This window comes from Martes martes, assembly GCF_963455335.1.
Source record: "Martes martes genome assembly, chromosome: 2".
NCBI lineage: Eukaryota > Metazoa > Chordata > Mammalia > Carnivora > Mustelidae > Martes > Martes martes.
This window is the reverse complement of record NC_137889.1, coordinates 125,364,644-125,392,453: the sequence shown is the minus strand read 5'-3', so window position 1 is coordinate 125,392,453 and position 27,810 is coordinate 125,364,644. Positions and strand designations below refer to the sequence as shown.

General features: G+C 35.0%; 1 protein-coding gene across 1 annotated transcript in view; it reads right to left on the bottom strand.

Annotated features, from left to right (window-relative positions):
* ABHD18 (abhydrolase domain containing 18) overlaps positions 1-27,810 on the bottom strand; it is a 57,412-nt gene that overhangs the window by 21,671 nt on the left and 7,931 nt on the right. Inside the window, exons 2-8 of the mRNA XM_080797771.1 lie at positions 25,507-25,615; positions 24,783-24,867; positions 17,718-17,818; positions 10,733-10,811; positions 10,536-10,630; positions 8,813-8,830; positions 260-398 (exon numbers count right to left, since the gene is read on the bottom strand). Coding sequence (XP_080653897.1) covers positions 260-398; positions 8,813-8,830; positions 10,536-10,630; positions 10,733-10,811; positions 17,718-17,818; positions 24,783-24,867; positions 25,507-25,598 — 609 coding nt within the window. The 5' untranslated portion in view covers positions 25,599-25,615. The remainder of the gene's footprint in view (positions 1-259; positions 399-8,812; positions 8,831-10,535; positions 10,631-10,732; positions 10,812-17,717; positions 17,819-24,782; positions 24,868-25,506; positions 25,616-27,810) is intronic.

The window sequence follows — 27,810 nt, the reverse complement described above, 5'->3', positions numbered from 1 at the left end:
AAAATCAGTTTTATTATTTTTATTTTTTAAAAATCAACTTCTAATAAATTAAATCCAATATCTGAGCTATAACTGTGAAATAAGTATAATGTCTACATAAATCATAGCAAAAAAAAAACATTATAATTGGAAAAGTTTGAAACCTGTTTCCATAACTAAAATTAATTCTCTACCTGAAGTGAATTTTTAAAATAACTACATTCTCTAGATTTTATGAACATAATCACAATGAAATATCAGTTGAAATTAAAAGGCTTACATGTCCTCCCATGGATATTCCGGTCATTCCTAGAGGTCCATAACCCTCTCTCTCTAGCCAGTGCAAGAGAGCAGCAGATTCTAAAACAAGAGCTCCTCCCATCACAAAAAGGTCAGACACGTTTTTCAAGCTGGACCTTCTAGCCTCACAAGACAAAAGAGAAAATTATTTATGCATTTACATTTTAATATAAGCAAATTTACAACAGGTAGCCAGACTTCATGTTTTTCTTTTAAAGGATGAGTTAGCTAAGTAAAACAATGGAATAAATCGATGGAATTAGAGTTCTAACATTATTCTACAATTAATTAAAATTTATTTTTAAAAGCTATAAATTCTCTTTATCGAATCTTTATTGAATTTCAATTATTTAGCTAATTTGAAGCCCAGGAAGTAATATTTATTTGATAGCACTTAAAGAAACTTAAAAAAAAAACAATTCATAGTTGTTCCTCCTGTTACTACAATAGAACTTAAAGCATAAACATTTTTTAAAAGCAATGTAAAAGAATTTAACCTAATACTCATGTATTTCCAAAATCTTAAATATGCTGCTTATTTTTCACAAAATATACAATTTATGAATATAATCAACTAGAAATTTTTTCTGATTTTCGAATGTAGTATGGTTAACATACATAATATTAGTTTCAGATATATATATGTGTGTGTGTGTATGGTAAATATGTGTGTGTGTGTGTGTGTGTGTGTATATATGCATACATTTCTCAGTGCTCAGCATGGTAATCGTAGTTGCCATCTGTCACTATACAATGTTATTACAATATTCTTGACTATGTTCCTCATGCTCTACTTTTCATCTCCATGACTTATTTATTTTAAAATTAAAAGTTGGTCAGAAAAGTAATCTTTTATAAAAATACATGTTTTGATTAACTTAAAGACCAATTCAACTAGAATTTCTTGTCCTTAGAAACTGATTTTACAAGTAAGTACACTTCTTTAGAAGTACTTAAATGATCTTCTTTGGGGGCACCTGGGTGGCTGACTCCGTTAAGCATCTGCCTTTGGCTTAGGTCATAATCCCAGGATCTTGGGATTGAGTCCTGCATCAGGCTCCTTGCTCAGCGGGAGCCTGCTTCTCCCTCTCCCTCTCCCTCTGCTTGCTGTTCCCCCTGCTTGTTCTCTCTCTGTCAAATAAATAAATAAAACCTTAAAAAAAAAGAAGTACTTAAATGATTTTTTTAAATTCTAAAACCATTCTTACACAGGCATATGTTATTTTATTGCACTATGGAGATTCTGTATTTCTTAGAAATTGAAGGTTTATGGCAACCCTATGTTGATTAAATCTATTGGTGCTATTTTTCCAACAGTATTTCCTAACTTCATGTCTCTGTCACATTTTAGTAATTCTTACAATATTTAAAACCTTCTTGGTTATTTTATTTGTCATGGTGATCTGTGATGTTACTGTTGTAATTGACTTGGGGCACCATGGAACTGTTCCCATGTAAGATGGCAAACTTAATGGATAAACGTTGTATGTGTTCTGACTGCTCCACTGACTGGCTGTCCTTCCCCTCTGTCCCTCTATCCCACCTTCCTATTCCCCAAGACATAACAACCTTGAACGTACACAAGTTAATAACCCTACAGTGGCTTCCATGTTCAAGTGAAAAGAGAAGTCATAGATCTCTCACTTTAAATCAAAAGCTAGAGGGCCACCTGACTGACTTAGTTAGTAGAGTATGTGACCCTTGATCTTTGGATTGTACATTTGAGCTCTATGTTGAGTATTGAGATTACTTAAAAATAAAGTCTTAAAAATAAATAAACAAACAAATAAATAAATAGAAATCAAAAGCTAGAAATGATTAAACTCAGTGAGGAAGGGATGTCAAAAGCTGAGACAGGCCAAAAACTAGGCCTCATGCAGCAGTTAGCCAAATTCTGAATGCAAAGGAAAAGTTCTTGAAGGAAATTAAAAGCACTACTCCAGAGAAGACACAAAATAGAAAGTGAAATAGTCTTCTTGCTAATGCAGAGAAAGTTTTACTATCTGGATAGAAAATCAAAACAGCCACAACATTCCCTTAAGCCAAAGCCTATTCCAGAGCAAGGCCCTAACTCTCTTCAATTCTATGAAGGCTGAGAAGGTGAGGAAGCTGCAGAACAGTTTGAAGCTAAAAGAGACGGTTCGGGTGTCTGGGTGGCTTAGTCGGTTAAGTGACTGCCTTCGGCTCAGGTCATGATCCCGGGGTCCTGGGATCGGGTTCTGCAATGGGCTCCCTGCTCCGCGGGGAGCTTCTTCTCCTTTTCCCTCTGCCTGCTACTACCCTGCCTGTGCATGCTCTCTCTCTCTGTCAAATAAATAAATAAAATCTTAAAAAAAAAAAAAAAAAGAGGTTGGTTCATGAGGTTAAGAAAGGAAGCCATCAGAGTGCCTGGGTGGCTCAGTTGGTTAAGTGACTGACTCTTGATTTCAGCTCAGGTCATGATCTCAGGGGCCCCAGATTCAGTCCCACTTCAGGCTCCACACTCAGCAGGGAGTGCACTTGAGATTCTTCTTCTCCCTCTGCTCTTTCTCCCCAACTCTTGCATGCTCTCTATAAAATAAAATAAATCATAAAAAAAGGAAGCCATCTCTATAACATTAAAGTGCAAGGTGAAGCAGAAGGTACTGATGTGGAAGCTACAGCCAAGTTATCCAGAAGATCTAGCTAAAATGATTAATAGGGCAGCTACACTAAACAACAGATTATTCCTTTCCTTTCCTTTTCTTTTTTAAAAAGATTTTATTTATTTTAGCAAGAAAGAGAGAGAGCATGTGAGTGGAGGAAGAGGCAGAGGGAGAAGGAGGAGAGAATCCTCAAGCAGACTCCCTGCAGAATGCAGAGCCTGATGCAGGGCTTGATCCCATGACCCTGAGAGCATGACCTGAGTCAAAATCAGAAGTCAGACACTTAACCAACTGAGCAACCCTGGCATCCAACAACAGATTTTCTTTTTTTGTTAAAGATTTTATTTATTCATTTGACAGAGAGAGAGAAGAAGAGTGAGCACAAGTAGGGGGAGCAGCAGAGGAAGAGGGAGAAGCAGGCTCCCTGCTGAGTAGGGATGTAGGGCTTGATCCCAGAACCCTGGGTCCACGACCCAAGTCGAAGGCAGATGTGCAACTGACCAAGCCACCCAGATGCCCCTCAACGACAGACTTTCAATGTTGAAAAACAGCATTCTGTTGGAAGAAGATGCCATCTAGGACTTTCATAGTTAGAGAGATGTCAATGCCCAGCTTCAGAACTTCAAAGCAGGGGCTGACTCTCTTCTTAGGGGCTAACTGCAGCTGGTATCTTTAAGTTGAAGCCAGGACTCATTTATCATTTCAAAAATCCTAAAACTATCAAGAATTATGCTAAATCTACTACGCCTTGCTCTATAAATGGAACAACAAAGCTTAAGCAACAGTGCATCTGTTGACAACATGGTAATGGAATATTTTAAGCCCACTGCTGAGACCTACTTGCTCAGAAAAAAGATTCCTTCTAAAACATGACTACACTGCATTGACAATACATGTGGTTACCCAAGAGTTCTGATGGGGATGTACAACAAGATTAATATTTTCAGGCCTGCTAACACAACATCTATTTTATAGCCCATGGGTCATGAAATAATTTTGACTTTCAAGTCTTATTATTTAAGAACTGCGTTTCAGACAACTATCATATGATTTCCTTGATTATAAGGAAGTGGAGATATGTGGGGGGTTTGGGGGGTAGGAAAAGAATAAATGAAACAAGATGGGATCGGGAGGGAGACAAAACATAAGAGACTCTTAATCTCACAAAACAAACTGAGGGTTGCCAGGGGGAGGGGAGTAGGGAGAGGGTGGTGGGGTTATGGACACTGGGGAGGGTATGAGCTATGGTGAGTGCTGTGAAGTGTGTAAACCTGGTGATTCACAGACCTGTACCCCTGGGGCTAATAATACATTATATGTTAATAAAAAAAAAAAAGAACTGCATTTCATAAGGCTATAGCTACCATAGTCAGTGGCTCCTCTGATGGATCTGGGCAAAGCGAATTGAAAACTTTCTGGAAAGGGGTCACCATTCTAGATGTCAGTAAGATCACTTGTGATTCATAGGAAGAGATCAGCATATCAGCATTCACAGGAATTTGGAAGAATTTGATTCCAACCATCATGGACGACTTTGATTTTCTGTGGGGTAAGAAACTGCAGATGTGGTAGAAATAGCAAAGGAACTAGAACTATAAGTAAAGCCTGAGGATGAGTCTGAATTGCTGCAATCTCATGATAAACCTTTAATGGACAAGGAATTGCTCCTTGTGGATGAGCAAAGACAATGCTTTCTTTCTTTCTTTTTTTTTTTTTTAAGACAATGCTTTCTTGAGATGAAATCTAAACGTGGTGAAGATGCTGTGAAGATTGCTGAATGACAACAAAAGATTTAGAATATTACATAAACTTAGTTTGTAAGTCAGTGGCGGGGTTTGAAAGGATGAACTCCCAATTTGGAAGTTCTAGTGTGGGTAAAACGCAATGAAACAGCATCACATGATTCACAGAAATTGTGAAAGAAAGAGTAAATCGATGAGGCAAATTTCATTATTGTTTTAAAAAATTATCACAGCCACCCAACCTTCAGTAACCACCACCTTGATCTGTCAGCAGTCATCAACATTAAGGCAAGACCCTCCTCCAGCAAAGATCATGCCTTGCTGAAAGCTCTGATAATGGTTAGCATTTTTTGCAATAAAACTTTTTTATTTTATGTTATTTTATTGAAGTATAGCTGACACACAATGTTACATTAGTTTCAGGTGCACAACATAGTGAGTTGACAAGTCTGTATGTATGCTGTGGTCACCACAACTGTAGCTACCATCTGTCACCACCATATAGCGCTGTTACAATACCAATGACTATATTCCCTATGCTGTACCTTTTATTCCTGTGACTTATTCATTCCATAACTGGAAGCAATATATTTTTTTAAAGATCCATTTATTTATTTTAGTGAGAGAGAGATGGGGGGCAGTGGGAGATGGGGAGAGGCAGACTCCCTACCGAGCAGGGAGTCCCAATACAGGGCTTGATCCCACAACCCTGAGATCATGATCCGAGCCAAAATCAAGAGTCAGATGCTCAACTGACTGAGCCACCCAGGTGCCCCAGCAGTATTTTTAAATTAAGGTATGTACATTGTTTTTTTTTTTTTTAAGACATAATGCTATTGCACACTTAACAGACTACAGTATTGTATAAACATAAATTTTATAAGCACTGGAAACCAAAAATTAATTTCAGTTGCTTTATTGCAATATTCCCTTTACTGCAGTGGTCTGGAACTGAACCCACAATATCTCCAAGATATGCCTGCATAGTGATAAAAAAATAATACTATCTAATACTAAAATAATACTATCTAATACTATCCAAATTAGAATCTATCTTCAAAACTTAGTTCATACAAAGACATGTGATTGACTTCTGGAAGAAAGCTTGTCAAGGTGTACAAAAATTCATCAATGGTTATTATATGTAAATGTAAACAACTAGGTGTCATAAGAATGTCAAGTTGTGAAAAACAGAATTCTGGCCCCTAAAGAGCTTATATCCACTGTCTTGCCACATCCTCTCAGAGCTCTAAGTCCTTAAGGCAGAATTTATGGAAACTCTGTCAAAACAGATCATACATGTGCTTCCTCATAAAAAAGCCCATGTATCCTTATATTTGTTTGTTATCCTCATTCCAATTTTCTATTTATTATCAAATAACTGCCCTGATTATGTATTTTGGCTTGATATGGAAGTCTGAATTCTCAGATACACCTCAGTTGTTGGGTTTTTTTTTTAAGATTTTATTTATTTAGGGGCACCTGAGTGGCTCAGTGGGTTAAGCCTTTGCTTTTGGCTCAGGTCATGATCTCAGGGTCCTGGGTTTGAGTTCTGCATTGGGCTCTCTGCTCGGCAGGGAGCCTGCTTCCTCCTCTCTCTCTGCCTGCCTCTCTGCCTACTTGTGATCTCTCTCCGTCAAACAAGTAAATACAATCTAAAAAAAAAAAAAAAAAAAGATTTTATTTATTTATTTGGCAGAGAGAGAGCACAAGCAGGAGAGTGGGAGAGGGAGAAGTAGGCTTCCCCATTGAGCAGGGAGCCCAATGTGGGGGTTGATCCCAGGACCATGGGATCATGACCTGAGCCCAAGGCAACTGTGGGGACAGTTGTTATTTGTACCAGTGGACCCAGTTTCAAAAACTTTAAACACTGGGGCGCCTGGGTGGCTCAGTGGGTTAAAGCCTCTGCCTTCGGCTCAGGTCATGATCCCAGGGTCCTGGGATCGAGCCCCGCATCGGGCTCTCTGCTCAGCAGAGAGCCTGCTTCCTCCTCTCTCTCTCTCTCTCTGCCTGCCTCTCTGCCTACTTGCGATCTCTGTCTGTCAAATAAATAAATAAAATCTTAAAAAAAAAAAAAAAAAACTTTAAACACTGAAAATAGGCATAAGATGTCTTTTGAAAAGAGATAAAAAATAATTTTTTATTACTTAAATTGTAAGCCATTTCTTAAAATGAATTACTTGAAAAATCAAGTATTATATTTCTTGGATATATGATATGTGATAGAATATTTTATAAATATGATTGTCGTATCAATTCTGTGTGCAAGAAATTATACAGTATTTCCACTTTATAAATGAAGTAGGTAACAGGTACTTAGACCAAGGTCATACAATTATTAAATGGCAAGTTACGACTGCAACCTATGTCTGTGTGACTCCAAAGTCAGAGTCTTTCCATTAAACTCATGCTGCCTCTAACTACAACTCAAGAAACTCTTTTGGATTTTTAAGCACCAATAAACAGGGTAAAAATGACATGCCTAGTTCTGAATTCAGAAATTGGTTCCAGGGTAAGAATTCTTTTTTTTTTTTTTAAGATTTTATTATTTTTTGTTGTGTGTGAGAGAAAAAGCACACTAGCAGAGGGAGAAGCAGGCAGAGGGAGAAACAGGCTCCCCACCAAGCAAGGAGCCCGAAGCAGGACTTGATCCCAGGAAACTGAGATCATGACCTAAGCCAAAGGCAGATGCTTAGCCGACTGAGCCACCCACGTGTCCCCAGAGTAAGAATTCTTTATTTAGCTTGGACATTAATTTTCACATTTCATAAGATTTATTCTTTTACATATATATAAAATATATATGTGCATAAATGTGTGTATGTATGTGTGCGTGTGTGTGTGCATATATATATATATATATATATATATATATAAATTTTTATACAAATAACAACCTCCCCACATCAGTAACTGTTATATAAAAGAGCAAACTGAGGGGTCCCTGGGTAGCTCAGTCAGCTAAACGTCTGCCTTGGGCTCAGGTCATGATCCCAGGGTCCTGGGATCAACCCTCACATTGGGCTCCCTGCTCAATGGGGAAGCCTACTTCTCCCTCTCCCGCTCCTCTGCTTGTACTCTCTCTCTCTCTTTATATTCTTTATATTCTTTTATATATCTATACATATGGAATATATATACACACACACACACACACACACACACACATATATATATGGAACTTCTTTCCATCTCCATTGCCATTCCTTAAAGTTGCTTTTTTCCCCCCTGCATTATTTCAATAGCTTCCTATTTCATTTTTCTGCTGCTATTCTTGTCTCAGTAAACCAAAAGGAGCCTTTAAAAGCACAAATCAGATTATTTCTCTGCTTAAAGTCCTCCAAAGGTTTCCGGCTGCACTTACAGTAAAATTCAACACAAATGGCTCTTCATAAATCTGGTCCTTGCCTACATTTCTGACTTCATCTTATACTACTCTCTCTCCTCATGCTTGTATCAGACTTTTCTATTTGTCCTTCTCTGAGGTTTCCTCCAGGTCTTCACCATGGTGGCTCCTTCCCATGTCCTCACATCTAATACTTTTCCAACTCTGTACTTACCCTCTATTATTCTTTACTTGATTGCCTGGCTTTATTTTCTTCACAGCATTCATAAATATTCAAAATCATCTTATTTATTTTTATCTATCTCCCATTCTAGAATATAAGCTCTATGACAATAAGGACCTTGTCTTTTTGTTGCTAACTTCCCAGTGTCTCAGATCAAACATTTATTCAATGAATCAAAACCAAACACAATATACAGATTATGGAAATGCAAAAAAATCGCCTTCAAAGTTCATCATTTTAAAGACCAAAAAGAGATTAGATTACCTACACCACAAACTATAAGAATAAAGAGTGGTGTTTAATTTTACAAAGTAAATGTACTTTAAGCAAGAAAATGTTTTAATACCTCTTCAGTTATCACTTACAAATAAAATACATCTTCCACGTATTAAAAATTTCTTATCTCTTTATCAAACATTTTAAGTGAAAAAGCTTAAAATAGAAATTTAGGTCACCATTCCTACCACAGTTTTATAACAGAATTTTTTCCCCATATAACATTTCTAAGTAAAACTTAGAAATGATTAACTGAAGACTAACAAAAACTTTAATTTAATTTGGTATAAAGACTACCAAAGTGAAGGTGAAATATACTTACATTTGGTCCTTGGGTTTCCTGCAGCCATTTAAGAATGTGGGTCAAAGAGAAAGTTTTAAAATAATTAAATATAGTCTGTGTCTCAAAACACATTAACTTAAGCAACATAGCTACATCTGAACACAATTTGACACTGAAATAACTATTTTTTAATTATCTCAAATAGGCTGTTGAGGAGTTCTCAGGTTTTTCAACTTGATTATTTTTCTTTTTTCTTTTTTAAAACAGCTTTATTGATATCACATATCATACAATTCACCCATTTTAAGGGTACAGTTTAATATGTTTAGTATATTCACAGAGGTATGCAATCTCCAACCTAATTTTTAAAATGAAGGGTTTTTTTCATTTTTAATGTTGATTATAGAAAATCCAAAAAATATAGAAAAGCATATTAGAAGAAAAACTACTTCATCTGCAGACAACCATATTAATATTTTGGTGTATTTCCAGTATTTTTTCCTTATGCACAGGTTTTTCTTTTAGGGACTTTCTGTTTTTAGGTTTTTTGCATATCTATGTCATACCACAGAGTTCTGTTTCCTATTTTTGCATTATACTTTTCATAAATTACTGTAAACTTTTTAATAATAACTAACCACTAAATTTACTGAATGTTTGTTATTTACCAGGCACCATTCTAGATAGCAATAAGTACTTAATACTAGGAATAATTTCAGAGATTATTCCCATTTACCAATGAAGAGGTTAAAAGGTTAAGTAACACATCTGAGGTCATACAGATAACTAAGTGTTGAGCAAAAAACATAACCAACTGCATAATATTTTAATATTATGAGCCATAATTTACTCAACTCTTTTTCTATTATTAGACATTTAAGCCATTCCTAATGTCTTACTATTCTAAATAAAGCTATATAAATATCTCTTTTCTATCACTTTCTCTTTTCTTAGTCCTTTTTTTTTTTTTTTTTTAAGAGACAGGGGCAGGGCAGAGGGAGAGAGAGAATCTTAAGCAAGCTCCATGCCCAACATCTCACAACCTTGAGATCATGACCTGAGCTGAAATCCAGTCATCTGGTTAACTGATTGATCCACCCAGGCACTGCTCTATTCTTAGTATTTTATCCTTAGAATAAATTTCTAAGAATCAAGATTTCTCTGCCAAGGGACATAAAATGTTTTAAGGTTCCTGATACATATGGTAAAATGCTTTCCCAAAGAATTAAACTGGTTTTCACAGCCATTAGTAGTAAGAGTGCCTATTTTATTTTTTTACAATAGCCTCACAACTATTGCATTTTATTTTTTAAATCTTTGGTAACTTTACATTTCTCTTATTACCAGCAATGTTGAACATTTCTTTATATCTGTGCATCACTTTCGTTTCTTCTTCTGGGAATAGTCTGACGTCATCTTGAAAGTTAAGTTAAGTACTGTTCTAAACCTCAACTGATGACTTACATGTAAATACATTTAAAACAAGAGTGTTTCATTAAGAGCAAACATTTGACTTAATGTTAAAATCCAGCATAAGTTTTATAAGAAAAAGAAGTACAGTTTATCTTTATTATACAGTAGAAGCATAATCTCTACATTGGTTTTTTTAAAGGCATAAAACAAATTTTCACTGCTTTTCATTCTTGCTTAAATATTTTTTGAACTGGCAACTATATTTAACTGGTTTAGAAAAGCTGGTTACTATCTATCATTCTTTTTGATGACTAAATCTATCAATAAATAAAAGATTTCTAGGCATCACAAAAGGATATAATAAGGGTTTTCTAACAACAAAGAAGCCATTCGGGCTTCTTTAATCATAGGACGAGCCATTAGTGTTCGTCGTCTCCAGTAATGCTACGGAAAGAAAAGATGACATATTTAAAGAATATAATAACCACATCTGTGTTACACAATATGTTAACAAATAGGGATTAAGTCATTATAATATAGTCTTACATGATCTCCTGTTCCAGCAAGATGAATGCATACAGGTTTATATTTGCTGTTCCATTCTTTAGGAACAATAAGTTGGAACCTATTTAAAATAAAACAGATCTGTGAAATTATCTTTAAAAGGTTTTTAATACAAACTTTCAATTTGTAAAAGTTACATAATTAAATTATTTGGGAGAGAAGATCATTCAGAATTTTAACATTCATATTATGATTCATGTCTGCAAAAGGCAACTAAGATATTATAAATTTGCTTTGTGTTAGCATATTAAGACATTCAGTATAATATAAACACAGAATTTATTGTAGTCATTTTTACCTTGTTCAATACCACAACTTTATAAATGCATAATGAAATACTCTTATTTTGCAGTGAAATCAATACATCTGTGTAAGTCTTAGAAAAAAACAACTCTTTAGATAGCTCTGCTTTTTCTCCTTGTAGGAACAATGCTTAGTTGTACAGACTATTCTGTTATCAATTTTGTTTTTCAATTTGGAGAGTGTAAAAGCAACTCACAGCAGAAAAAAAGTTTTCCCTATTTGTTATCTTTGTTATCTTCTTATTATAGTATTTTGCCTTTCATTTAATGTTTTCTTCCTATAGAACTTATTTTTTTAGTTGTGGTAAAATACATATAACATATATTTTTCCATTTTAATCATTTTTAAGTTGTACAGTTCAGTGACATTAAGTACATTTACAATGCTGTGCAACAATCACCACCATTCATCTTCAGATCTTTATTTTCCCAAACTGATTTACTTGTCTTTTTAATTTCTTTAGCAGTAGATATTTTAGAATTATTATCGTAGTATAATACTGCATTCAGTCAACTCAAGGTTTGACCTTAGATAGCTGCATTCTCGGGCAACATAAACCTCAATTCTGAGCTTATTTTGCTTGGACAGGGGACAATATCACTAGTTATATGTTATTAGTAAATTATGCAATACAGAACACAGACAAGTACATTCAGAAGAGTTCAATGGTTATTTGTTTTGTGCTCATGGGAACTAATTCTCAATTTTTAATCTCATAAAACTAGCAATGTTAACAACTCTGCTTCATTTTACATTCTCAGAACTGTACTGCTTCTTTATGATTTGTGGGAAATGAAAACATTTAAAAATGTTTCCCATAGAAAGCTGGATACTGTTGCTATTTTTTTTTCCCTTCTGTCCCATAGCAGTGCATATAAAGGTTTCATTATGGAGAACAGCTTTAAATTAAAAGGAATCTTTTATTACAGTAATAACAACCACTTATTTAGCAGAGGTTCATTAATTAGTCCATCTGCTCTTATTATAGTATCTTCTCAGAGAGTGTTTTCCAATGCCCGTGATAAATGGGTATAGTTCATGTGAGCTTCTCTGCTATAGTTGATTAGTTGATTGGGCCTGGAGTAGGTCAAATTAGGGCAATAAGATTTATTCTTTTGGTAATCTGGAATTAGGACAGACTCTAGATTCTGTTGAGCTTTTGGACATGAAAGTTCTGTGGAGGTGTGGTAGCTATTTTTTGTCAGCTGCATGAGAAACAGAGAAAGTCAACCTACCCACAAAGAAATGACATAGGTCATAAAGAGAAATAAGAAACCATAAAACATGCAGGAAAGGGAGGTAGGGGAAGTATCTATATAGATCTTAATGGCTTTCTATTTTCCTTCTAAAATCTCTCTTTAAAAAAAAATAAGATAAACATATATTATTAGTGTCAGGTATATAACATAATGACTTGATATATGTATATACTGTAAAATGATCATCACAGTAAGTTAACACATAGCTACAAAATTCTTTTTTCTTGCAATGATAACTTTTTAAAGATCTACTCTCATATGATCTTACTGATATGTGGAATTTAAGAAACAAGGCAGAGGATCATAGGGGAAGAGAGGGAAAAACGAAATAACATGAAACCAGAGAGGGAAACAAACCATAAGAGACTCTTAATCCTAGGAAACAAACTGAAGGCTGCTGGAGAGGAGGGGGGGGTGGAGGGATGGGGTAATGTGATGGACATTGGGGAGCGTATGTGTTGTAATGAGCACTGGGTGTTATATATGACTGATGAATTACAGACCTGTACTCCTGAAACAAGTAATATATTATATATTAATTAATTGAATTTAAATTGTAAAAAAGACTATACACACACACACACACACACACATATATATAATCAAATTTTTTAAAAACCTACTCTCAATAATTTTCAAACATGCAATATTTGGATTAACTATAGTCAGCATGCTGTATATTACATCCTCAAGATTTACCTGTTTTATAACTGGAAGTTTGTACCTTTGACCACTTTCATCCATTTCACCCACCCCCCACCTCCAACTCTGGCAACTGTCAGTCTGTTCTCTGTATCTATGAGCTCAAGGTGGTGGTGGTTGTTTTAGATTCTACATATAAGTGAGATCATATGGTATTTGTCTTTCTCTATCTGACTTATTTCACTTAGCATGATGTTCTCGAGGTCCATTCATGTCATTGCAAATGTGAGAATTACTTCTTGGTTTGTTTGTTGGTGTTTTTTTTTTTGGTTTTTTTTTGGTCTGAATGATACTGCACTCTCTGTACTTACCAATTCTTTATACTTTTATCCACTGATGGACACTAAGGTTGTTTCCATGATTTAGCTATCGTAAATAATGCTGCAATGAACATAGGGGTACAGGTCTCTTCCCAAGTTAACGTTCTTGTTTCCCTCAAATAAATATCTAGAAATGGAACAGCTGGATCATATGTTAGTTCTATTTTAAATTTTTTGAGGAACTTCAATAATGTTTCCCATAGTGGCTACAGTAATTTACATTCCCACCAACAGTACCCAAGGGCTCCCTTTTTTCCAAATCTTCACCAACACTTGTTATCTCTTGTCTTTTTCATAACAGCCATTCTAACAGGTGTGAGATAATATCTCATTGTTGTTTTGCTTTTGGTATTTGGTATTCTGGGGTCTGTTTTTACAACACACCATTATCTTGATGATTAGTGATGTTGAGCACATTTTCAGGTACCTGCTGACCATATGTATGTCTTCTTTGGAAAAAGTGTCTATTCAATTCCTCTGCCCATTTTTCAATCACTTGTTTTTTGGCTATTAAATTGTATGAGTTTTTAAATATATTTTAATATTAACATCTTATTAGATAGAGGATTTGTAAATATTTGTAAATATTCTCCCATTTCACAGGTTGCCTTTTCATTTTGTTGATGGTCAATCAGCTTTGCTGTGCAAAAGCTTTTTAGTTTGATATAGTGTCAGTTGTTTATTTTTGCTTTCATTGCCTTTGCTTTGCTGTCAGATCCAAAAAATCAACTCCAAGACTGACGTGAAGGAGGTGACCACCCATGTTTTCTTCTAGGAGTTTTATAGTTTCAGCATTATGTTCAAGTCTTTACTCCATTTTGAGTTAATTTTTATTTGGTACAAGATAATTGGCCCAGTTTTGTTCTTTTGCATGTGGCTGTCCAGTCTCTTTAACACCATTTATTGAAGAGATTCTCTCCATTGTATATTCTTGGTTTTTTTGTCATAAATTAATTAACCATATATGGTGGGTTTATTTCTGTGTTCCCTATTCTGCTTCATTGACCAATGTGTCTGTTTTTATGCCAGTATCATACTCTTTAGATTACTATAGATTTGTAGTATAATAGTTTGAAATCAGGGAGTGTGATGCCTCCAGATTTGTTGTTCTTACTCAAGATTGCTTTGGCTAGTCAGGTTTTCTTGTGGTTGCATAAAAAATTTAAGATTATTTGTTCTACTTCTTGGAAAAATTCCATTGCATCTGTAGATTGCAAAGATATAGACATTTTAACAATATTCATTCTTCTAATCCATAGCATGGAATATCTTTCCATTCATTTGTGTCATCTTCAGTTTCTTTCATCAATGTCTTATAGTTTGCGGCATACAGGTCTTTAACCTCCTTGGTTAAATTTATTCATAGGTATTTTATTCTTCTTGATGCAACTGTAAATAGGACTGTCGTCTTAATTTTTCTGATGGCTTGTGATTAATGTACAGAAATGCAACTGATTTTTGTGTCCTGAACTTGTATCCTACAACTTTACTGAACTTGTTTATAAGTTCTAGCAGTTTTTGGTAGAGCCTTCAGGCTTTTCTATACATAATATCATGTCATCTATAAACAGTTTTACTTCTTCCTTTCTGATTTGGATTCCTTTCTTTTTCTTGCCTAATTGCTCTGTCTAGGACTTCCAATATTCTGTTCAATAAAAGTGGTAACAGTGTGCATACTTGTCTTGTTCCTGGTATTAGAGGAAAAGATTTTAGTTTGTCACCATTTAGTATGATGCTAGTCATGAGCTTGTTATATATAGCCTTTATTATATTGACATATGTTCCTTCCATAAAGTTTGTTGAGAGTTTTTATCCTAAATGGATGCTGAATTCTGTCAAATGGTTTTCCTATTTCTATTGAGATCAACAAATGATTTTTATCCTTCATTTTGTCTATGTGGCACACAATATGATTTGTCTACCACATAAACATAGTGATTGATTTGCAGATGTTGAACCATCTTTGTATCCCTGGGATAAATCCACTTAGTCATGGTATATGATCCTTTTTGTGTACTGTTGAATTTGGATTTCCTAGTATTTTACGGGGGATTTTTACATCTATGTTCAGGAGGAATACTGTCTTGTAATTTTCTTTTCTTATGGCTTGTCTGGTTTTGGTATCAAGGTAATGTTGGCCTTGTAAAATGAATTTAGAAGGTTCCCTCTTCTTCAATTTTTTCAGAGTTTGATAAGGATTATTATTAATTCTTCTTTAAATGTTCAGCAGAATTCACCAATGTAGCCACCTGGTCAGTCCTCAACTTGTCTTATTGGGAAATTTTTGATTATTGATTAAATCTCCTTATGGGTATCTTTTCAGATTTTGTATTTCTTCATGATTAAGTCTTGATAGGTTGTACATTTCTAGAAATTCATCCATTTCTTCTAGGTTGTCCAATTGGTTGGCGTATAATTATTCACAGTAGTCTCTTATGATTCTTTGTATTTATGCATTATCAACTATAATGGTTCCTTTCATTTATAATTTTACTTGAAACCTCTCTCTTTATTTCTTAGTAGTATAACTAAAAGTTTGTCTGTTTTGTTTATCTTTTCAAAAACACAGCTCTTAGTTTCTTTGATCTTTTCTATTATTGTTATAGTCACTAATTTATTGTCTCTGATTTATACCAATTTCTTCCTTCTACTAACTTTGGGCTTAGTTTGTTCTTTTTTTGGGGGGGGGGTCCTGGTATAAACTTAGACTGTTTATTTTTATAAAAGATCTTTCTTTTGAGGCATTTGGGTGGCTCAGTGGGTTAAAGCCTCTGCCTTCGGCTCAAGTCACGATCCCAGGGTCCTGGGATCAAGCCCTACATCGGGCTCTCTGCTCAGCAGGGAGCCTGCCTCTTTGCCTACTTGTGATCTCTGTCTGTCAAATAAATAAATAAAATCTTTTTAAAAAAATCTTTCTTTTTTCTTAATGTAGGTGTTTATCACTATGAACTTCCATCTTAGAACTGTTTTTGCTGTGATCCATAAATTTGGGTATGTTGTTATTTCCATTATCATTTGTCCCAAGGTGCTTTTTGATTTCTCTTTTGATTTCTTCTTTGATCCCCTGGTGTTTTGATAGCATGCTGTTTAACCTACAAATATTGTGAGTTTTCCAGTTTTCTTCTTATTTCTAGTTTCATACCAATATGGTTGGAAAAGATGCTAGATATGATTTTAATTTCTAAATTTATTAAGATTTGTTTTGTAAATAATATATGATATATTCTGGTGAATGCTCCCTGTGCATTTTCAAAGAATATGTATTCTGATGCTGCTGGAAACAATGTTTTGTGAATGTCAATTAAGTCCATCTGGTCTAATGGATAGTTTGAATTCAATGTTTTCTTACTGATTTTCTCTCTGGATTATCTATCCATTGTTGAAAGTCAAGTATCAAAGCTCCCTATTGTTATTGTACTGCTGCCTTCAAGTCTGTTAATTTCTTTTATATACTTAGTTCCTATGTTGGGTGCATAAATATTTATAAATGTTATAACCTCTCATAAGATTGATCCCTTTATCATTATATAATGACCCTTCTTGTCACTTATCCAATCTTTGTCTTAAAGTCCATTTTGTATGGTATAATATAGCTACCTCTACTTTCTTTTGATTTTCATTTGAATGGAATATCTTTTCCATCTCTTCACTTTCAGTCTGTGTATGTCCTTACATTTGAAGTGAGTCTCTCTTTAACAGAGAGAGAGTGAGTAAGCCAGCTCAGCGGGTTATACTTATGTAAGTAATCTCTACTCCCAATGTGGGGCTCAAACTCACAACCCTGTGATCAAAAAGTCACATGCTCTTCCAACTGAGCCAGCCAGGTGCCCCTGAAGTGAGTCTCTTATAGACAGCATACAGTTAGGTCCTACTTTTTAATCCATTCAGCCACTCTAAGTCTTTTGATTAGAGAATTGAGTTGATTTACATTTAAAGTGATTACTGATAGATATGAATTTACTATTGCCAATTTGTTTATTGTTTTCTGACAGTTTTATTATTTTTTTGTTCCTTTCTTCTTTTTGTCTCTTCCTTTGTGATGGGATGATTTTCTCTAAAGGTATGCTTACATTTATTTCTTCTTACCTTTTGTTTATCCAGTAGGTTTTAGCTTTGTGTTCTATCAGGCTTATACAAATCATTTTATACTTACAACAGTCTATTTTAAGATGATAATGACTTAAATTTGAATACATACTATAAAGCTCCATATTTTTATTCTGTCCCAACACACGTTTAATGGGAGCAATGCCAAATAATGATTGTAATTAATACTAGCAATTAAAAATAACATGACATTGATTTTATGGTAATTATAAATACAAAATAACTTACTACAGAAAAATAACTTACTACTTTAACTTTCTGAATAAAATTTCTTACCTTGCAATAACAGATTCAATTGGCATTATATCAGGCACATAGTGGGCCATGGGGGAAACAAAGTGTCCATCTAGGATCTTACAATCTGATTGCTCTTCAATCTAAGAGAAAAGTAAAACCAAAATGCATACATGTAGACTAAGATATCTTGGTCTATCTACATGTTTTCCTATTAAAAAAGTTCTATTCAATTAAAAACTTTTTATCACTAATGACTACATATTCTTTTGCTTCAGTCAGCCTGCTTGCTTGCTTGCTTGCTTTAGATTTATTTTAGAGACAGAGAGTAAGCAAGCTCAGCAGGTAGGGGCAGAGGGAGAGAGAGTCTCAAGCGGACTTCATGTTGAGTGCAGAGTCTGACGTGGGACTTGATCTCACATCCCTGGGATCATAACCTGAGCCCAAACCAAGAGTCTAACACTTACCTGGCTGTGCCACCCAGGTTCCCCCTCCCCCAAGTCAGTTTCCTAAAGACATGGCTCTTATACACATTTCTTTTCCTTTTATATCCTTTACTACAGGCTAATTGGAAAAGTACACTAAAAGGTGTCTGAGTGGTTCAGTCAGTTCAGTGTCTGCCTTTAGATCAGGTCATGATATCAGGGGCCTGGGATGGAGTCCTGTTTCTACCTCTGCCCCCCCTCCACCTCATTTGTTTTCTCTTTCTCTCTCAAATAAATACATAAATAAAACTTTTTTAAAAGAAGTAAACTATAAATAAAGCTCATTTGTACAACAGCATGAAGACAAAATAAAATACTAGCTGTAAGAACTTAAAAATATAAAAATAACCATAAGAACAATTTACAAAGAAACTGTAAAAATAATTTATCAAAATCAAATAAGGGTTGACTTAATGCTAAATATGTTAGAATGGCTCATTTCAAGAAATCCATTGATGTAAGGCACCTGGGTGGCTCAGCCATTAAGCGTCTGCCTTCAGCTCAGGTCATGATCCCAGGGTGCTGGAATCAAGCCCCGCATAGGGATCCCTGCTCGGCGGGAAGCCTGCTTCTCCCTCTCCCACTCCCCCTGCTTGTGTTCCCTCTCTCGCTGTGTCTCTCTGTCAAATAAATAAATAAAATCTTAAAAAAAAAAAAAAAGAAATCCATTGATGCAATGAGTCATGTAAGCACATTAAATAGGGAAAAATACATAATTACATATATAGCAAAGGCATTTAATATTTAACACCTAAACTTTCCCCTCCTCAAATAGTTTTTTTTTTTTTTAAGACTTACTTAGTTTTTGAGAGAGATAACATGAGCATGAGGAGGGACAGAGAGAAAGAATCTCAAATAGACTCCCTGCTGAACATGGAGCCTGACACAGGGCTTGATCCCACCATCCACAAGATCATGATCCAAGCCAAAACCGAGTCAGATACTTAATCAATTGAGCCATCAAAAAATATATTTTTTATATATTTTATGTTTTTTTAAAGGTTTTATTTATTTTAGAGAGAGAGAAAGTGAGCACAAGCAGGGGAAGGGGCAGAGGGAGAAGCAGATACCCTACTGAGTAGGGAGCCTCACATGGGGCTCAATCCCAGGATACTGGGATCAAGACTTGAGCCAAAGGCAGATGCCCAACTGAGCCACCCAGGTGCCCCAAGTTATTATTATTATTTCTTTAATCTTTATCAGGTCAATAGTCAAATTAAGTTAGCAGTAAACACCACATATTTTCATTAAAATTGAAAACAAACAAAAAATTGTATCTGTGGATACTATGTGTGTATATATATATACACACACACACACACACACACACACACACATACACACACATATCCAGCTCATTTTTTAAATTAACATGTATTATTTGCCCCAGGGGTACAGGTCTGTGAATCATCAGGCTTATACATTTAACAGCACTCACCACAGCACATACTCTCCCCAATGTCCATAACGTGGACACCCTAACCTAACCCTCCCCCCCACCCCCCAGCAACCCTCAGGTGTTTCATGAGATTAAGAGTCTCTTATGGTCTATGTCCCAATCCCATCTTGTTTCATTTTTTTTCCCTCCCTACCCACAATGACCCCCTGCCCGTCTCTCAAATTCCTCATATCAGAGAGATCATATGATAATTGTCTTTCTCTGATTGACTTATTTCGCTTAGCATAATACCCTCTAGTTCCATCCATGTCGTTGCAAATGGCAAGATTTCAGGGTTTTTTGATTGCTGCATAGTATTCCATTGTGTGTGTGTGTGTGTGTGTGTGTGTGTGTGTGTGTGTATACACACCACATCTTCTTTATCCATTCATCTGTTGATGGACATCTAGGTTCTTTCCACAGTTTGGCTATTGTGGACACTGTTGCTATAAACATTCAGGTGCACATGCCCCTTCGGATCCCTACATTTGTATCTTTAGGGTAAATATCCAGTAGTGTGATTGCTGGGTCGTAGGGTAGCTTTATTTTCAACTTTTTGAGCAACCTCCATATTGTTTTCCCGAGTGGCTGCACCAGCCTGCATTCTCGCTAACAGTGTAGGAGGGTTTCCCTTTCTCCGAATCCTCGCCAACATGTGTCATTTCCTGACTTGTTAATTTTAGCTATTCTGACTGGTGTGAGGTGGTATCTCACTGTGGTTTTGATTTGTATTTCCCTGATGCCGAGTGATGTGGAGCACTTTTTCATGTGTCTGTTCGCCATTTGGATGTCTTCTTTGCCAAAATGTCTGCTCACGTCTTCTGCCCATTTCTTTATTTATCAAGCTCATTTTAAAACACAAATTTTAGTCAATAGTGTCAATATCTTATATTAAATAATCCATTTTTTTTGCAAATGACTTAAAATGCTACTTTATCATGAAGTAAATATTTTTTTAAGATTTTATTTATGTATTTGACAGAGAGAGCAAAAGCAGGTGAAGTAGCAGAGGAAGAAGGAGAAGCAGGCTCTCCATTGAGCAGGGAGGCTGATGCGAGGGCCCTAGGACCATGACCTGAGCTGAAGGCAGATGCTTAACCAAGTGAGCTACCCAGGCACCCCTATCATGAAGTAAGTTTTATTAAATTCTGGCCACTTATTTTCAATCCTATATTGGTTCTTATTAGTGTATCTTTTTATCCCCAGGGTTTTTTTAGTTGTTTTTTTTTTTTAAGTTTCCAAGTTTTAATTTAAATTCTAGCTAGTTAACATACAGTGCAATTCCAGTTTCAGATGTAGAATTTAGTGATTTATCGTTTAACATAAAACACCCACAGCAAGTGCCCTCCTTAATACACATTACCTGTCTCACCCATTCCTCCATCTGCCTCCCCTTTGGTACCATCAATTTGTTCTCTATAGTTAAGAGTCTGTTTCTTTGCCTCCTGCCATTTTTCCCCCTTTGTTCATTTGTTTTGTTTCTTAAATTCCACATGAGTGAAATCGTATGGTATTTGTCTTTCTCACTGACTTATTTTGCTTAGCATAATACTCTCTAGCTCCACCCTTGTTGTTGTGAATGGCAAGATTTCATTTTTTTCATGATTAATACTGTATAATATATATACACATATATGTATATGTATACATATATGTATATATCCCCCACATCTTCCTTATCCATTCATCAGTCAATAAATACTTGGGCTCTTTCCACAATTTGGCTATTGTTTATAATGCTTATTAGCCTATCTTTTATCTGTACCAAATCTTGTAGTTTTGATCATGCTGCAACTTTATACCTATTGGTAAATGACTGAACTAGGCTTTACTTAACACTCTTCTTTTTTAGATATTCCTGATCTGATCATACTCTCAAGGTTCTTCCCAAAATAATTTTAGGATCCTTTTATAGACTTTAGTTCTAAACTGAATATTTTAATTAGGATTGCACTGCATTTTTTGAAAATGGTAAGGAGACCCAATGTGTATGACATGAAATTTCTAATCCAGGAAGTTTTCACATTTTAGTCATCTTTGTGCCTCCTAGTATAAAGTTTTCTTTTTGTATAATTTAGAAGAATAAATTATTTGATAAAGGAGGTAGCACAGATTAATGTGAGAAGGTGTAATAATTCAACAAATAATGTTGGGACAACTGGCAATTTGATAAGAAAAATAGGCAATTTCAGAACCACACATAATATAGATTTAAAAATTAAGCTATAACTCAACAATAAAAAGATGAGTAACCTAGTTAAAAAAGAGGCAATGATTTGGTGGCTCAGTCACTTAAGTGTCCAAGTCTTGATTCAGCTCAGGTCATGCTCTCAGGATCACAAGATCAAGCACCATGTTGGGTTCTACACTTGGTCAGGAGTTTCCTTGAAATTCTCTCTCTCTCCCTCTCCCTCTGTTTCTCTGCCCCTTGCCCTGTGATCACTTTCTCTCTCTAAAATAAATAAATAAATCTTTAAAAAAATGGGCAATGGTTTCATAGATATTTCTTCAAATACGATACGCAAATGGCCAATAAGCGCATGAAAAGATGCTCAACATCACAATCATAAGGGAAAGGCATATAAAAAAATCACAATAAAATATGTTTTACACCCACTAGGATAGCTGTTTAATACAACTATTAGTGAGAATGTGGACAAATTGGAATCATTATGCATTGCTCGTGGGAAAAGTAAAATGGTGCACTTTGGAAAACAGTTTTCAGTTTGTCAAAAAGTTAAACATAGATTTACCATATGACTCGAAATTCCAGTCCTAGATATATACCTAAATAATTCAAAATATATATCCACAAAAACATTTACACATGAATGTTCACACTATTATTATTCATAATAGTCAAAAAGCAGAAATCTAAATGTCCATTAGCTGATAAATGGATAAACAAAATGTCATATATCTATATAATGGAATATTAAACAATAAAAAGCGAGGTATTGTTAGATAATATGGATGAAACCTGCAAATTAGCTCAGTGAAATAAACCAGACACAAAAGGCCTCATATTATATGATTCCATTTATATGAAATGTCTAGAATCAATGAATCCATACAGACAGCAAATTAAAGACTGCCAGCAGGTAGGAGGCTGTGTGGAAATGGGAAATAACAGCTAATGGGTATATGGTTTCTTTTGGAGGAGACAAAAATGTTCTGGAAGCACGTAATGATAGTGGTGATGGTTGTATATCTTGGGAATGTAGTCATAAAAAACAAAAACACTGAATTACACACTTTAAAAGGGTGAATCCCATGGTGGGTGAATTATATCTCAGTTTTTAGAAATGAAGAGAGATGGTGATGGGGAGAATAGAAGGAGAGGAAGGAACTCTTTAAGAATGCATTTCAAGGCGTGCCTGGGTGGCTCAGTGGGTTAAAGCCTCTACCTTCAGCTCAGGTCATGGTCCCAGGGTCCTGGGATCGAGCCCCACATTGGGCTCTCTGCTCAGTAAGCAGTCTGCTTCCCCCGCTCCCTCTGCCTACCTCTCTGCTTACTTGTGATCTCTCTCTGTCAAATAAATAAATAAAATCTTAAAAAAAAAAAAAAAGAATGCATTCCAAGATCTTAACAGTAACTCCTCCTTGGGAGAGAAATGGAATTAAGTGGTGGAAAGTGGCAGAAAGTTACAGTTTTGGTTTTTCACTCGGTATGCTTTTAATTCGTTTAAAGTATATGATTTTTAATAGAAAAAAAATAGCAATAATAAACATATTTAACAAAATTTGAGGAAGAAGTGTTCTAAATCCAGAAGCTACAGAAAGAACAATTATATGGTATAGACAAGGGATTTCCAGTTTATAAAATTTTGTTTTTAGTAGTGGAACTGCTTTGAAAAATTAAATCTTCTGAAGATATCCAATATATGTAAGAGATGAAAGTAGAGTTACTTTGGTTGAAGGACAATGATGGATGTGAAATAAATGCATCTGTACCCCCTCCCCAATAATACCTCAATTATTCAATTATATGAACCTAGAACTGCTTTACAGAAAAACGTATGGTTGCTAAAAAAAATTAAAAAAAAAATTCAAATGTATTTTCTCATCTTCTCTAATGCTACAGCATTTTCTTTCTACCATTCTCTCATCAATTAACTACATCCCATAACATTTTCCTGATGTTATTTAGAAGCTGTTTTTGGGGGTGCCTGGGTGGCATAATCAGTTAAGCATCTGCCTTCAGCTCAGATCATGATCCCAGAGTCCCAGGATCCAGCCCTCCATCTGGTTCCCGGCTCAGTGGGGAGTATACTTTTCCCTCTCCCTGTGCCCCTCCCCCTGCACTCTCTCTCATTCACTCTCACTTTCTAAAATAAATAAAATTTTTTAAAAATTAGAATCTGTTTTGGTAACTTCTCAGGTACCGATTCTCCAACTAGAATACTTCGTGTATTACTTAAAGTTCTTCTAAAATGTTGAATAATTTATTTTAACGCTCCTGATTACCTAAAGATACAAAACGAGGCTCAAAAAGATCGAGACTTAAATATTTTCTTGTATTTAGGCAAATACTAAATATATGCTCTTAATTACAAGCATCCTGTTAGGACATACATAGTATTTAATTATATTAAATGAAAAATCTATACTGCACTTATGTTTTAGTGTTTTCTGTTAGTATAGTCTAACATTTAATTTACTTTTTTTTTTTTTTTTAAGATTTTTACTTCTTTGATAGAGAGCCAGAGAGAGCCAGAGAGCACAAGTGGAGGCTCAAGGATGGGGGTAGAGGGGCAGCAACAGAGGGAGAGGGAGGCAGACACCTCGCTGAGCAGAGAGCCTGATACGGGACTCGATCCCAGTACTCTGAAATCATGCCCTGAGCCGAAGGCAGACGCTTAGCCAACTGAGCCACCCAGGCACTCCCAACCTATTCTTCACACATTTATGTTAAACCAGAATTTCTGTTAACTTTATTTCTTTCATTTAAATACCTTACCAATGTCGGGCGCCTGGGTGGCTCAGTGGGTTGAGCCTCTGCCTTCGGCTCGGGTCATGATCTCAGGGTCCTGGGATCGGGTCCCGCATCGGGCTCTCTGCTCAGTGGGGAGCCTGCTCCCCGTCCCCGCCCCCCCCCCGCCTGCCTCTCTGCCTACTTGTGATCTCTCTGTGTCAAATAAATAAATAAAATATTTTAAAATAAATAAATAAATAAATAAATACCTTATCAATGTGTACTGGATAATCACTTGAAACCAGATTCTGACATCTTTCTCGATTTCCAATCATCTTTCTGAATTCGAAGAGTCTATTATGATAAGGGGGAAAAAAGGAAAAATTCAGTATGCCCATTGTATTGGAAGTGTATAAACCTGAAAAATTCGCAAGTCCAGTTCATAAGGTATGTCCAAATTTAATTTGAATCATTAAAGAAAAAGATGAGGCTATTGGTTTTTATTCAAGCTGGACATTTTGTCTCATAAAATATGTAAGAAATATCATTGTTCAAAAAGCAATTAATACATACAAGACTCAAAATTAAAGGCATAAATCCTGAAAATTCATTTTCTAAATATTTCCATGAACTACAGTATAGCTCAGTTTTATAGCTATTACAGATTCCAGTTACTCAAGGAAGCTCAGTCCCTGGAAACTCTAAGCAACTTAAAAATAATTAAAGTTAAAAATCTAGTTTGTATTTAAGACCTCTTTAATTTTAAAATTGCTTTTAAAATAGGTCAATTAATGATTATATGGTTTAAAACTCAAGAGAAATAATTAAAAAGACAAAAGACAAAAGGAAATAATAACATGTTTCGTATACTTTAATGTTTAACTTGCCAATCACTTTATATTTATAGTAAAGGATTTTATCACTGAAAAAAAAAATTGAAATGTTTACTACAACAAATTTAGAATAAGCAAATTCGGGGAAAAAAAAGTTTACCTTTTGAGATCTTCTGGCCTCCCCCATCCTCTGATAAAAAGTTTTGTGAGGAGAAGTCTCCGGTATAGAATATCTAATTTGCTCACACCCATTAGTAGCAAACAAACATCTATAAGACAAGATTTAAAATGACTTTAAAATATTTTATTTTAGGCAGCAGGTCAATTTCCTAACCATCTCTTTAAATATCAGGTAAAAAAATAAAGATTGATCTACTCTCTTTGCAACTTTCAAATATGTATTTTTAACTATAGTTACCATGCTGTACATTACATCCCCCAAACTATTTATCTTCTAGATCTTAAAAGTACTCATCACAAAAGAAAAAATTTGTAACTATGTTAGGTGATGGTGTTAAACTTGTTGTGCTCATTTTACAATATATACATATATCAAATGCTGTAAACTTTAAGCTAATATCATGTTATATATTAACTATACATCAATAAAACTGGAAAAAAAATTAAAGACTGAGATTAAATGATGTACCTTGAACTTATTCTCTTGGATATAAGATATAGAAAAAAAGAACTGGGATAAAAGTAGTGAAGATATACTCTATTCCTTTAGGGAAGGATCTTCCCATCCTCAGCATAGTGACTAACAATAACACTCGATATTTATTGGATAACAATTGGAGGGCTATGTAGTACTGTATTATCTGCCAGGCACCATTTTTTAAAACTACAAACACACACACACACACTCTCTCTCTCTCTCTCTCTCTCTCGGTTAAACCTCCCAGCAACTTTATGAAAAAGAATCTATTACCCCAAGATGAGGAAACTAAGCCACAGAGAAAATAGGTGATTTATCTAAGATCACACAGCTACTGGTAGGTAGGGCTAAAACTGAATCCCTGACACACAGCAATTTCTAACTATTATTCTACACTGCCTGTCTACACTATAGTGCATGAAAATCATAATTAAGCAATGCTATGTTGTACCACTTTTCTATTTTTTCCAAATATTTCTAAAAACTTTGTGTTTTGATTTTTAAAAAATCTGCCTCAATCTTTTCAATTTGAACAGTGTAGTTTTGACTTGTGAGCAAAATCTGATTCAGTTTCAGAGTTTATTCTACTTAGAAAAATGGAAAATGGAAATGTGCATTTCCATCAGTGAGATTTAGTAAGTATTTATCTATTATTTTAAATGTTTTCATGGAACCACCACTTATATTTTATACTTTTGCTCTTTGATCTGTAACAAAATACGAGTTTAATTTAATGTTTTTCTTTGTTTATATAGGTATAAAATCTAACCCATCATCCAACTGGGCTGGCACTTTATTTTTATGACTGGACCAGAAAAACCAAGTCCTTCATATTGCCTCTCACAACTCTCAGGACCAAGAACAAACATTTACTAGATAAGGTACTTGTTAAGCAATATAATCTATAGTATTTAGCATTTTTTAATACCACCCAACTCTCTTTCTCCTAATTCCCATGTGTTATTCAATTTTCAGTCTTGATAAAAATTTGGTTTTGGCATAATCATGCTAAAGAAAATAACCCATAATGTATATCCAGCTTTGTTTATACTATTTATATACACCATCATAAATAAATAAACTGATATTCTGATTATTAGACTACAATGAATTATCATCAATTAGTTCCCCAAAGCTAAACCATTCTAGGATGGCCTAACACAAATTTAAGTTTCTGAACTTTTTAAGAATATTACTTTTTTTAAAAAAGATTTTATTTATTTATTTGACAGAGATCACAAGTAGGCAGAGAGGCAGGCAGAGAGAGAGGGGGAAGCAAGCTTCCTGCTGAGCAGAGAGCCCTATGCGGGGCTTGATCCCAGGACCCTGGGATCATGACCCGAGCTGAAGGCAGAGGCTTTAACCCACTGAGCCACCCAGGCGCCCCAAGAATATTATTTTTTTTTCATTTAAGCAAAAGGTATTTATTAAATGCTTACATATGCCAAGCATTATTTTAGGGCATGTGTTAAAAGATGATCAAGGCACATCGTTCATCTCACAGATCTTATACTTTAGTGGAGGAAAACAAATGACTAAAAAAAAATAAGGAAAGAATAGATAGATGATGACAATACTATAATGATAATATAATAAGAGAGTGTGATAAATACCAGAAGCTTCCTTTGACAGTCGAAAAAAGTCCCACTTAACCAAAGAGGTAACATTTAAGGCAATACCATATAACAATAAGATGCGGCCAAGACTTTAAACTGCTAATCTCATTAAAATCATATACTTCCTCATGTCTACTAATGGACGATGTTCCAATGAAATCTGTAAGAACTATCTAGTTTGTAGGTAAAG